At 36.3% G+C, this 14,589-nt stretch overlaps 1 protein-coding gene across 5 annotated transcripts in view; it reads right to left on the bottom strand.

Annotated features, from left to right (window-relative positions):
- JAK2 (Janus kinase 2) overlaps positions 1-14,589 on the bottom strand; it is a 115,415-nt gene that overhangs the window by 77,801 nt on the left and 23,025 nt on the right. For 3 of the 5 annotated variants that reach the window (XM_043486603.1, XM_043486602.1, XM_043486605.1), the window contains 2 exons: positions 13,031-13,119; positions 9,384-9,634 (listed from right to left, as the gene is read on the bottom strand). In XM_043486603.1, coding sequence (XP_043342538.1) covers positions 9,384-9,609 — 226 coding nt within the window. In that variant the 5' untranslated portion in view covers positions 9,610-9,634; positions 13,031-13,119. The remainder of the gene's footprint in view (positions 1-9,383; positions 9,635-13,030; positions 13,120-14,589) is intronic. The other 2 variants (XM_043486600.1, XM_043486601.1) reach the window with 1 other exon arrangement.

Below are 14,589 nucleotides of genomic sequence, written 5' to 3'. Positions count from 1 at the left end.
AGAAGAGAGAGTTGGGAAGTGATATCCAATAAGCACAGTGGTTTCTTGAGGGTAGTGATGGCTGGACAACTCTGTGAGGATAATACAAAGTACTGAACTGTACATTTTTAAGGGTGAAACATATGACTGTAAATGTATTATATTGAATTATATATCAATAAAGTATTTACAAAAAACAAACATGAGACATTACTTCATAACCACAGGGTATGATTCACTATTAGATGGTGCCAAGGGTATTGCCTTGGCTGAATGAATGTCTGAACTATCTCTGGATTGGCCAGAATTGTCAGTATTAAAGAGCAGGACCTGACAACTCTACCTCAAAAACTCCAAAAAGAATTCTCAGATCAAGTCAAAGAAAAAGAGTCATTTGGGTAATTTCCTCACTTTAAAAGAGAGACAACATACTAACTTGTGTGTCAGTTTCAGCCTATCAATAATGTTGCTAGGAACCAGAAGTTCCCAAAGACGCACCCAGGACTGAGGTGAGCCTCCACAGACACTTCCCCTTCCAGAGCTAATGCTGTGGCAGGACCAGCTCTTATTGATCTTATTATGATTACAAGGTGCATTTCAGGAAAAATCATCAGGGAACTTTTCAAAGTAGAAGAGAAAGGCCACAACTAGCAACAAAATTACAAATGGAAAAGCTCACTGGTAAAGGCAGGAAATCATCCACACAGAAATATAATATCAAAACCAGCAATTGTGAGGAGAGCACAAATGCAGGATATTAGAAATGCATTTGATATTAAAAGATCAGCAACTTAAAACAATCTTGTTTATATACAGACTATTACAAAACCTCATGGTAACCTCAAACCAAAAATCTACAACAGATACACACACATAAAAGAAAAAGAATCCAAATAAAACACTAAAATTAGCCATCAAATCTCAAGAGAACAAAAGAAGGGGAGAAGAAAAAACACCTACAAAAACAAATCCAAAACAATTAATGAAATGGCAATAAGAAACACATATCGATAATTATGTTTAACATTAACAGATTAAATCCTCCAAACAAAAGACACAGACTGGCTGAATGGACAAATAGGCTCATACATATGCTGTCTACAAGAGACCCACTTCAGATCTAGAGACAATACAGACTGAAAGTGAGGGGATTAAAGAGGTATTCCATGCAAATGGAAATCAAAAGAAAACTGAAGTAGCAATAGTCATATCAGACAAAACAGATTTTAAAATAAAGACTGTCACGGGAGACAAAGAACACTACATGATTATTAAGGGATAAATCCAAAAAGAAGACAAAACAATTGTAAATATATATGTACCCAATATAGGAGGACCTCAATAAATAAGACAATTACTAACATCCATACAAGGAGAAATCAACAATAACAAAAGATAAAAAGGGAGAAGTTTAACACTTCACTTTCGTCAATGGACAGATCACCCAGACAGAAAATCAATATGGAAACACGTCTTAACACCTTAAAGCACATGTACTTAACTGATATTTATACAGTATTCCACCCCAAAGCAACAGAATACATATTCTTCTCAACTGCACATGGAACACTCTCCAGGACTGACCACACACTGGCCCACAAAGAGAGCCTCAGTAAACTTAACATTAAAATCATATCAAGCATCTTTTCCAACCACAACATTATCAGATTAGAAATCAACTATAAGAAAAACTGTTAAAAAAACAACAAAAATACAAAAAAAAAAAAAGCAAACATGTGGAGGTTAAACAATATGCTACTAAGCAGTCAATGAATCACTGAATAAATCAAAGAGGAAATTTTAAAATGCCCAAAGACAATGAAAAACAAAAAGCATAATTCAAAACCCTTGAGATGCTGCAAAGGAGTTCTAAGATGGGAGTTTACAGCAATATAACCTTACCTCAAGAAACAAGAAAAAATTCAAATAAATGAGCTAATCTTACATCAAAAGCAACCAAAGAACAAAATCCAAAGTTAGTAGAAGAAAAGACATCATAAAGATCAGAGAAATAAATGAAATAGAAATGAAAAAAAGAAAATATTAATGAAACTAAAAGTAGGCTACTTGAAAAGATAAACAAAACTGATACACCTCTAGCCAATTCATCAAGAAAAAGGAGAGGGCTCAAGTCAATAAAATTACAGATGAAAAAGGAGAAGTTACTACACATATCACAGAGATACAAAGAATCATAAGAGACTGCTACAAGAAACTATATGCCAATAAAATGGATGATTTGGAAGAAATGGACTAATTCTTAGAAAGGTACAACTCCTGAAACTGAGGCAGGAAAAAATAGAAAATACGAATAGACTAATCACAAGTAATGAAATTGAAACTGTGATTTAAAAACTCCCAACTAACAAATGTCCAGGACCAGATGGCTTCACAAGTGTATCTATCAAATACCTAGAAAAGAGTTAACGCTTTTACTTCTGAAACTATTTCAAAAACTACAGAGTAAAACACACTCCCACACTCATTCTGTGAGGCCACCATCATCCCAACACCAACAAAAAACAAATATCACAAGAAAATTACTGGCTAATATCACTGATGTACATAGATGCAAAAATCCTCAACAAAATACAAGCAGTTCAAATCTAACAATACATTAAAAGGATCATACACCATGATCAAGTGAGATTTATCCCAGGGATGCAAGGATTTTTCAATATCCACAGATCAGTCAGTATGAATCATCACATCAACAAACAATAATAAAAACCATATGGTCACCTCAATAAATGCAGAAAAATCTTCTGACAAAATTCAACATGCATTCATAACAAAAACTCTCCAGAAAGTGGGACAGAGGGAACATACTTCAATATAATAAAGGCCATATATGACAAACCTACAGCTAACATCGTACTGAACAGTGAAAAGCTAAAAGCATTTCCTCTAAGATCAGGAACAAGACAAGGATGTCCACTCTCACTACTTTTATTCAACACAGTTTTGTAAGTCCTAGGCACAGCAATTAGAGAAGAAAAAGAAATAAAGGGAATCCAAATTGGAAAAGAAAAAGTAAGACTGTCACTATTTGCAGATGCCATGATAGTATACATAGAAAGCCCCTAAGACACTACTACAAAATTACTGCTGCTGCTAAGTTGCTTCAGTTGTGTCTGACTCTGCGACCCCCTAGACAGCAGCCCACCAGGCTCCTCTGTCCCTGGGATTCCCCAGGCAAGAACACTGGAGTGGGTTGCCATTTACAAAATTACTAGAGCTCATTAAAGAATTAGGTAAAGTTGCAGGATATAAAATTAATGCACAGAAATCTATTCTATTTGTATACAGTAATAATGAAAGTTCAGAAAGAGAAATTCAAGAAATAATGCCATTTACCATCACATCAGAAAGAATATATACCTAAGAATAAACTTATCTAAAGAGACAAATGACCTGGACTCCAAAAGCTATTAAGAAGCTGATGAAAAAAAACTGAAAATGACACAAATGGAAAGATACACCATGTTCTTGGATTGCAACAATTAATAATGTCAAAATGACTCTACCACCCAAGGCAAAACACAGACTCAATGCAACTCCCTATCAAATTACCAGTGGCATTTTTTTAGAACTAGAATAAAAAATCTTAAAATCTGTATGGAGATACAGAAGACCCCAAAGAGTCAAAGCAATCTGTGAAAGAAAAATAGAGTTGAAGGAATCAGACTCCCTGACCTCAGATTACTGAATAAAGCTACAATCATCAAAACAGTATGGCACTGGCACAAAAACAGAAAGATAAATCAATGGAACAGGAAAGAAAGCCCAGAAATAAACCCATGCATCTATAATCAATTAATCTATGATAAAGGAGGCAAGATTATACAATGAAGAAAAGACAGTCTCTTCAATACATGATGCTGGGAAAACCAGACACCTGTATATAAAAAAATGAAATAGAACATTCCTTAACACCATACACAAAAATAAAATGAACTAAAGACCTAAGTGTAAGACCAGATATTATAAAACTAAGAGAAAAACACAGTCAAAACACTCTGACATGAAACACAGCAATACCCTTTTCAACACAGCTCCTAAGGTTATAAAAATAAAAATAAGCAAATGGGACCTAATTAAACTCAAAAGCTTTTGTGCAGCAAAGGAAACCATAAACAAAATGAAAAGACAACCCACAGAATGAAAGAAAATATTTACAAACTATCTGAAGGACAGGGATTGGTCTCCAAAAATCTACAAATACCTCATGCATAACAACAACAAAAAAATACAATTAAAAAACGGGCAGAAACCTAAACAGACATTTCTCCAAAGACGACCAAGAGGCACATGAAAAAATACTCAACATCACTAATTATTCAGTTCAGTTCAGTTCAGTCGCTCAGTCGTATCTGACTCTTTGGACCTCACGAGCCGCAGCACGCCAGACCTTCCTTCCTGTCCATCACCAACTCCCGGAGTTCACTCAAACTTATGTCCATTGAGTCAGTCATGCCATCCAACTATCTCATCCTCTGTTGTCCCCTTCTCCTCCTGCCCTCAATCTTTCCCAGTTATTAGAGAAGTACAAATCAAAACTATCAGAGATCACCTCACACCAGTCAGAATGGCCATCATCAAAAAATCTACACACAAAAAATGATGAAAAGAATGTGGAGGAAAAAGAACCCTCTTACACTGTTGGAGGGACTGTAAATTGGTACAGCCACTATGGAGAACCATATGGAGGGTCCTTAAAAAAATTAAAGTAGGGCTACCATGTAATCCAGCAATACCATTCCTGAGCATATAGCTATCCAGAAAAAACCTGGATAGTTTGAAAGGATACATGCACTTCAGTGTTCACTGCAGCACTGTTTACAATAGCCAAGACATGGAAGCAATCTAAAGGGCCATCGACACAGGAATGGATAAAAAAGACGCCGTACATATATACACCAGAATATTATTCAGCCATTAAAAAGAATGAAACAATGCCATTTGCAACAACATGGATAGAACTAGAAATTACCATACTAAGTAAAGACAAGTATCATATTATATTGTTTATATGGGGAATCTAAAGAAATTATGCAAATGAATTTATTTACAAAACAGAAAGAGACTCAGAGAACTTAGAGTTACCTAAGGGAAAGGGTCGGGGAGAGGGATAGAATCTGGGAGTCTGGGATTTACATGTACATAAATAACCAACAAGAACCTACTGTATACTGCAGGGAACTCTGCTCAAGACTCTGACTCAAGACTCTGCTTAATAACCTAAATGGAAAAATACTTTGAAAAAGAATAGATACATATAAATGTCAAACTGAATCACTTTGCTATATACCTGAAATTAACACAACATTGTTAATCAACTATATTCCAATATAAAGTTTAAAAAATTTTTAAAGCTATCAGATGCTTATCAATACACACAAACACCCTAGTGCTATGGTAAGAACTGAGTAACACATATAAAATAATTGTGTGTTTTATGTAAACAATGAGAATAAATTTCAGCCAGCTGAAAGAGGTGAATGGGCTACAACTGTAACATTAACTTCATATTCTCATTTCAACTGAGAAAAGAATAAAAGTCACTTTAAAAAATACATTTCCTTTAAGCATTTTTTCTTACAATTAGAAGTTATAACAGATCAAGATTCTTCATTAAATACAAATATCTCTATTAAAACTGTTATTTTGTAACTTAATATAAATTATTTTATCATCAAAGCTATACCTAACAAAAAGGTCATTCAATAAAGGGCATTCAGGGATGGGAATGGAAAGGAATTTGAAGATAACAGATATGTGAGTAGGTAGTCAAGAAAGTCTAACTGGTAAAGGGCCCAAGAGAGGTGGGAGGATTCTGAAAGATAACTCTATGGGCCTCTTTTGTCTAAATGCTGCTGTTTCTACACTAGAGATAATTATCTCATATCTTTAACATAAAACTTGCCAAGGCTGTGGATATAATATCAGAATAATTCATGACTTTTTAGGGTACAGTGCCAAATATGTTGCACTATTTATATATTTTCTTACCTCTTAGCATGTGCTGTTTTACTAAGTTTTTTTTTAATATCACCAAGTTTAGACTGTCATACCCTTAACCTTATTTTTTCTATAAGCCCTGTGGTTTTTACGGCACAATTCTGCAGAACACAGTGTCTTTTAGGAACACATATTTCACACCATAACACAACTGAGACTACATCTTGAAAAAAGAGACACAAATATCCGTAATTTGAAGAGACACAGATAACTTAGTTATCTATAACTAAGCCACACAAGGGTAGAAAAGCAACTGGGGTAAGGTGATATTTAACCTTAACGACCTGGTAACACCGTCAAATACAATCACATTGGGAGAATATGTTTCAACATATGAATGTGAATGTTTGTGTCCTTCTCCCAAAACCTACAGCATTCTATTCCTGGCCCTCCAAAAATAATATCCTTTCACATTCAAAATATATTCATTCCATCCCAATAGTCCTAGAAGTCTTATTAACTCATTTCAGCATCAACTCAAAGTCTGAGTTCAAAGTCTCATCTAAATATCATTTAAATCAGATGTGGATGAGACTCACACAAGGCTTCAGCAGTATGTGAACTGAGAACTTCCAGATGCACAAGCTGGGTTTAGAAAAGGCAGAAGAGCCAGAGATCAAATTGCCAGTATATGTCGGATCATGGAGAAAGCAAGGAAGTTCCAGAAAAATACCTACTTCTGCTTCACTGACTATGCTAACACCTTTGATTGTGGATCACAACAAACTGTGGACAATTCTTTAAGAGATGGGCATACCAGACCACCTTAGTTGCCTCCCAAGAAATCTGTATGCAGGTCAAGAAGCAACAGTTATAACCAGACATAAAACAAAAAACTGCTTCAAAACCGGAAAAGGAGTACAACAAGGCTGTATACTGTCACCCTGCTTCTTTACCTTTTATGCTGAATACATCATGTGATACGCCACACTGGATGGATCACAAGCTGGAATCAAGACTGCCAGGAAGTAATATTAACAACCTTAGTACGCAGATACTACTACTCTAATGGCAGAGTGAGGAGGAGCTAAACAGCCTCCTGATGACAGTGAAAGAAGAGAATGAAAAAAAGCTGGCTTAGAACTCAACATTCAAAGACCAAAGATCATGGCATCCAGTTCCATCGCCTCATGGCAAATAGAAAGGAAAAAGTGAAAGCAGTGATAGATTTTATTTTCTTGGGCTCCAAAATCACTGCAGATGGTGACCCCAGCCATGAAATTAAAACATGCTTGCTCTTTGGGAAAAAAGAGACACAAACTCTGGTGGAATAAGCATCTCCACCAAAGCATCTTTGGTGTCATAAGCTATGACAAACCTAGACATCATATTAAAAAGCAGAGACGTCCCTTTACCAACAAAGCTCTGTATAGTAAAAGCTATGGTTCTTCCAGCAGTCATGTACAGATGTGAGAGTTGGACTATAAAGAAGGCTGAGTGCCAAAGAACTGATGTTTTCGAATTGTGGTTCTGGAGAAGACTCGTGAGAGTCCCTTGGACAGCAAAGAGATCAAACCAGTCAATCCCAAAGGAAATCAATCCTGAATATTCATTGAAAGGATTGACGCTGAAGCTCCAATACTCTGGCCATCTGATGAGAAGACCCAACTCATTAGAAAAGACCCTGATGTTGAGAAAGATAGAAGGCAGGAGGAGAAGGGAACAACAGAGGTTGGATGGCATCACCGACTCAAAGGACATGAGTTTGAGCATGCTCTGCAAGACGATGAAGAATCGGGAAGACTGGCGTGCTACAGTCCATGGGGTCGCAAAGAGTCAGACATGACTTAGCGACTGAACAACAACAAGGTACAATTCATCCTGAGGTTCTCCAGCTGTAAACCTACGAAATCAAACAAATTATGTGTTTCTAAAATATAACGGTGGAAATGGCATGGGACAGATGTTCCCATTCCAACAGGCATAGGACAGATATTTCCATTCCAAAAGAAGAAATGAGTGACAAGTCTCAAATAAATCTAAAACCTAGTAAGGCAAATTCCATTAGACCTTAAGGCTGATGAATAACCCTCTAACTTGATACTCTGCTTCCAGACCCACTGAAGCAGAGATCCCACCTGCAGGGCACACCAGGGCAACAATCCTGCCCCTCCAGCTTTGCTGGGCAGAAGCAGGGCACCAAAGACTCCTGGCAGCCCTGTCCCATGCTTCCCTTCTTTGAAATCTAGGTGGAGTCAGACATGCCTCCAGGGCCTTTGCATTCTCCACTAGTGGAGACACTTATTCCACCAAAGTTTGCTGCCTGCACCCCGCTGAGGGATAACTGCCACACTAGGGGCTGCCAGAACCATATCAAGGGCAGCCAAGGAGTTCAGCAACAGCATTAATTTTCACAAACATAAGCAGTTATGAGGACTCAAGCCACACCTTCAACCCTTCGCTTAGAAATGACTTGAAGTAAATACCCAATTTTATTGCTCATAAGTTCTACATTCTACAAAGCACGGAAACATGAACATAACTCAGGCAAGTACTTTGACACTTTATAACAAGGATCACTTGTCTTTCAGTTTCCAATAGCATGGTCCTCATTTCCATCTGAGATCTTAGAATGGTCTTCATGGAACACAATTCTACCAATATTCTGCACAGGACTGCACAGGTGTTCTCTAAGAAAACTGTTTTCTTACAACTCTGCTTCTTTCTTTCCAAGTCCTCACCAGAATCTCCTTTAAAGATCTGTTTCCAACAGTGTAGGCTTTTTCTAGCATGCACCTCAAAACTCTTCCATTACCCATTACCCAGTCCCAAAGCCACTTTTACAGTTTTAGGAATTTGTTACGGCCCTTCCACTTCTCAGTATCAATTGCTGTTTTAGCTCATGCAGGATCCTATAAGAAACTTACCATAGATGAAGTGGTTTATAAAAAACAGAAACATATTTCTCACATTTCTAGAGGTTGGGAAGTACAAAATCAAGGTGCTAGCAGATGTGGTGTCTAATAAGGACCCAATTCCTGGTTCATAGATGATTCATTTTCTTATTCATCTTCTTGCTATGTCCACACATGGCACGAGGGGCAAAGGACTCTCAGCGATCTCGTTAATAGAGGTACTAGTCCCACTGATGAGGGGTCCACTCTCATGACTGATTCATCTGGAAAGCCCCACTTCCAAAGTCATCACACTGGAGGAGTAGGTCACAACACGAATTTGGGGGGGAACACATTCATTCTATACCACTAGCTCAACATAGAATTTACCTTATATTCTACTTTAGTAATTTTCTCATTTTATATGCATATGAAAACACTTGTCAGTCATAGAAGCATAAAAAATATATTACACAGGTACATTGTGTTAGAGTATAATAAACTAAGCATATATTAATAAGAAGAAAAACACTATTTTTTAATACTTACCACAAGCTTTAGAAGCAGCAACACAAATCTCTTCAGCAACATACTCTCCAGTTGGAAACTTCAGATAATCCCCCTCAGCTTTCCCAAGGGAATGATAAAGATAGACCTGTAGGACTGGATCTATTTGCTTCACAGAACTAGCATTTCCAGAAATATCACCATTCTGATGTACAGGGGATGTGGATGCTTCTTCCATTTCTGTCATTGTAAGGCAAGCCATTCCCATGAACAGTCGTTTTCAGAACATTTGCCTGTAAGAGAAACCAAAGTTACTAATCAAAGTGATACTGATAAGTTATCCTTCATATGTAAAAAGTCTTTACTGATAGCATCGACTCTGTCAAATCCACTAATTGAGTAAGTATCATGCACACGCATTTCTCAGAGATACTGAAGGTTTTGTTCTAGATCAGTGCAATTAAAAAAGTCACACCAATTTTTTAGTTTCCCAGTACATATACAAGTTATATTTACACTATACTGTACTCTATGAAGTGTACAATAGCATTATATCTTTAAAAAAATCCACTGTACATACCTTAACTGAAAATGCATTATTATTGTTAACCATCACGTGAAACTTCAGCAATTTGTAATCTTTCTACAACAGTAACTCTCAAAAGGATATAAGATAAATACTGAAGAATAAAAAAAAAACCTGGCAAACGGAATTCAGTAATTTTTAAAAGAATAATAAATCTTGACTGAGTTTAGGAATTCCCTGGTGGTCCAGTGGTTACGGCTTGGCATTTGCTGTCAGTCCTGTAGCCCAGGTTTGATTCCTGGTCAGGGAACTAAGATCACAAGCCATGTGCTTCAGCCAAAAAAAAATCTTGACTGAGTTATTTATACCAGAAATGCAAGGTTAACTGAACAATCAAAATTCAATCAATAAAATTTACTACATTATTAGAATAAATAAGAAAAGTAACATATGATCATTTCACTAAATGCCAAAACTGAATTAAAATTCTACAATAGTTCATGATAAAAACTCAGCAAACTAGGTTTAAAAACAAACGTGTGATTAAGAGTAACTACAAAAGACCTAAAATTAATAACTTAATGGCAAAATATCAAACTTGTTTTTCCCGAATTCAAAAACTTAATATACATGTCTAAAATCATGTCTTCTAATCAATATTGTGCAGGTCCTGGACAGTGCAATATGGCAAAAAAAAAAAGAAATAAAAGGTAAAACTATCATTATTCACATATGATATGACTGTGTACATAGAAAATTTATAAGAATCTAAAAATCATTAAAGTGAGCTTATAAGATCACAAGATACAAAACCAATATGTAAAAATCTACTGCAATTCCATATGCCAGAACCAATTAAAAAATGAACATTCTAAACTGACATAACTTATAACAGGAATCAAAAAGTCAAATATGTAGGAACAAATTTATTGAAATATCTGTAGCAACTCTGTAACAAAAACAAATGAAAACATTGTTAGAAGAAAAAAAAAGGCCAGAAAATTTGAATAGATATTTTTCTAAAGAAGACATACAGATTGCTAATAGAAACATGAAAAGATACTCAACATCACTAATTATTAGAGAAATACGTATCAAAACAATGAAGCATCACCTCACACCTGTCAGAATCACCATCATCAAAAAGTCTACTAATAATAAATGCTAGAGAAGATGGAGAAAAAAAGAACTCTACTACAATGGTGGTGGGCATATACATTGGTGCAGTCTCTACAGAAAAAAGTGTAGAGTTTCCTCAAAAAACTAAAAATAGAATAACCACATAATCCAGCAATTCCACTCCTGGGTACATATTCAGAAAAACCAACAACACTAATTTGAAAAGCTACAAGCACCCCTACATTTATAGCAGCACTGTTTTTAGTTTTTCTTCTATTTGCCATGAAGTGATGGGACTAGATGCCATGACCTTAATTTTTTTGAATGCTGAGTTTTAAGCCAGCTTTTTCACTCTCCTCTTTCACCCTCATCAAGAGGCTCTTTAGTTCCTAAGACATACATACCATCCTGTATAAAATAACATGGATAACTGTACAGCACAGGGAATTATAACTGTTATCTTATAACACCTTTCCATGGAGTACAGTCTCTAACAGTGCTAACTCACTACCAGGTGCACCTGGAACTAACGTTGTTAATCAGTTACATTCTATGACAAATACAAAAAATAAAAGCCAAGAACAGAACATGGTGATAGACAATGATGGGAAAGTCAATGTTGTCCAGATACTGATTCTTCTCCAAATTGACCTACAGATTCAACACAATCCCAATTACAATTTTAGCAGCTTACTCCATGGAAATTTACAAGTTAAAATCTATATGAAAAACAAAAAGGACTTACAATAGCCAAGATAATCTTGAAGGGCAAAATGGAGAATTTATACTACCAGACACCAAGATTTATTATAAAGTCAGAGTAATTAAGTCAGGTTGGTATTGGAATAACTACAAATAAATAGGCAAATGAAACAGAATAGAGAAAAAAAAAAAGAAAAAAAATCCTCACATATGGTCACCTAATTAGAAAAAATGCCTCACTACATTTCAGTGGAGAAGAAATGATAATTTTTTCAATAAATGTTTCTCAGTCAATTGGCTATTCATATAGGAGGTGAAAAAAAAAAAACAAAAAAGAACTTTGACCTCAATCTTATACCATACATAACTACTAACTTGAGATGGATAATTGACCAATATGCATAAGGAATAAACTTTTTCTGGAACAAACAAACATTTCAGAGAAATGGAGAACATCTTTATGACAATAGAAACTTATCTTTCAATAATAAAATAAGAGGGGGACAACATTTGAACACACTTAAAAAAAAAATCACTGCAGACAGTGACTGCAGTCATGAAATTAAAGACACTTGCTCCTTGAAAGAAAAGCTATGACAAACCTAGACAAGTGTATTAAAAAGCAGAGACATCACTTTGCCAACAAAGGTCTGTAGCGTCAAAGATACGGTTTTTCCAGTCATCATGTATGGACAGGAGAGCTGGACTATAAAGAAGGCTGACTGTCGAAGAATTGATGCTATCGAACTATGGTGCTGGAGAAGACTCTTTAGAGTCTCTTGGACTGCAAGGAGATCAAACCAGTCAATCCTAAAGGAAAACAACCCTGAATATGCTTTGGAAGAATTGATGCTGAAGCTCCAATACTTTGGCCACGTGATGTGAAGAGTCAAATCATTGGAAAAGACCCTGATGCTGGGAAAGTCTGAGGGCAGGAGAAAAAGGGTATGACATACAATTAGATGGTTGGATGGCATCACTGACTCAATGGATATGAGTTTGAGCAAACCCCAGGAGATAGTGAAGGACTGGGAAGCCTGGCATGCTGCAGTTCATGGGGTCTCAAGGAGTCGGACATGACTTAGTGACTGAACAACAACAAAAGGAGATACAAAATTGTCCAAAAGCACTTATGAATAACTACTGAATATCACTAAATCATTAGGGAAATACAAATTAAAACCATAAGATACCTTGACACACCCTTTAAAATGGAAAATATAATACCAAATGTTTAAAAAATTGTAGAGAAATTGGAACTCTCATTGCTGGTGGGAATGTAAAATCGAACAAATACTTTGCAAAAATAATGTTCAGCGCTTTCTTACAAAGTTATACATACATTCACACCATGATCCAACAAGTCCACTCCTTGGTAATTTAGCTATAAAGTGCACGTTTTTTTCCTTGCTACTTCCTCCTTCAGGATACCTGGAATGAAGACACAGTAGTGAAGCTATACAATGACTCTCTTGCAACCACAAGGCAACCATGAGGATGGAAATCAATGCAAAGTTTGGAAGAACAGAAAGATAGCAGGTAACTAGTTTCTTGACAACCAGGGAGTCACTAAGTCCAACAGAGAGAAACAATAAATCCAATACTATTTGCAAGGCTTCCCTGGTGGTTCAGTGGTAAAGAATCCTCCTGCCAATGCAGGAAATGCAGGTTCAATCCCTGTGTCAGGAAGATCCCCTGGAGTAGGAAATGGCAACCCACTCCAGTATTATTGCCTGGGAAATTCCATGGACAGAGAAGCCTGGCAGGCTACAGTCCATGGGGTCACAAAAGAGATTATTTCTATATTCCAGTTATCTGCAGCCAAGTCAAATGAAAACTGATGTCCTTCTCCAGATTTCAACTCTTCCTACAATCTAAAACATTTTAGTAAATAAGTTAATCTTTCCTTTGAATTTCTGCCCTTTCAGGGCTTTCCTATCTTGCATTTACAATAAATGCTATTTGCATTCAAACCAAGTCAAGAAGATATGTTATCTGCAAGATTGTAAAGGATTAAGTCAAAAGGATTTCACAGAAAAGTATGCTTATTTTTTAAAAGAAATATGTTCAAAAAGGCATTCTCTCACCAGCTTCAAATCTGAGGTCTGATTTTAGCAGTTTCAAAAGAAGCAAAAGAATTTCTTTTGCTTTAACAGAAGCAAAAGAAATTGCTGAGGCACAGCATAGAAAGCCTGTTGGATCTCATGTAGTTTCTTAGTTCAAAATCACAAACTTGTAAGCAAAAAGTTATGATCAGAAAATCTATAACACAGAAAATCCTTTCCTTTCCCTTGTGTACGTGGTCCATAAGACCATTCTAGAAGACAAACGGTTATTTTCTCCATAATCCCTTACCCTCAACTGCTGCTGCTGCTGCTAAGTCGCTTCAGTCGTGTCTGACTCTGTGATACCCCATAGACAGAAGCCCACCAGGCTCCCCCGTCCCTGGGATTCTTCAGGCAAGAACACTGGAGTGGGTTGCCATTTCCTTCTCCAATGCATGAAAGTGAAGAGTGAAAGTGAAGTCGCTCAGTCGTGTCCGACTCTTAGCGATCCCATGGACTGCAACCTTCCAGGCTCCTCCGTCCATGGGATTTTCCAGGCAAGAGTACTGGAGTAGGGTGCCATTGCCTTCTCCGGTACCCTCAACTGCTGAACCTAAAAAGTTCATTGAGAATAGTTTGAGAAAAGTACAAAAGTTATTATTAAAGGCGCTGGGAATAATATCTAAATACAACTTCTCACTATTCATGCTCATACAGATTCTCATTTTGCCTCTTTAATTTAAAATGAAACTGTATGGCTAGGAGTGAATCATATGGCATTTGAATTACGTACCAATAAAAATTTTTTAAATATATGTATTTTTAGGAAAAATAGAAATGTTAAAATAATTACCCC

The sequence above is a fragment of the Cervus canadensis genome, chromosome 14 (genome assembly GCF_019320065.1).
Source record: "Cervus canadensis isolate Bull #8, Minnesota chromosome 14, ASM1932006v1, whole genome shotgun sequence".
NCBI lineage: Eukaryota > Metazoa > Chordata > Mammalia > Artiodactyla > Cervidae > Cervus > Cervus canadensis.
This window is presented reverse-complemented; position numbering and strand designations above follow the sequence as displayed.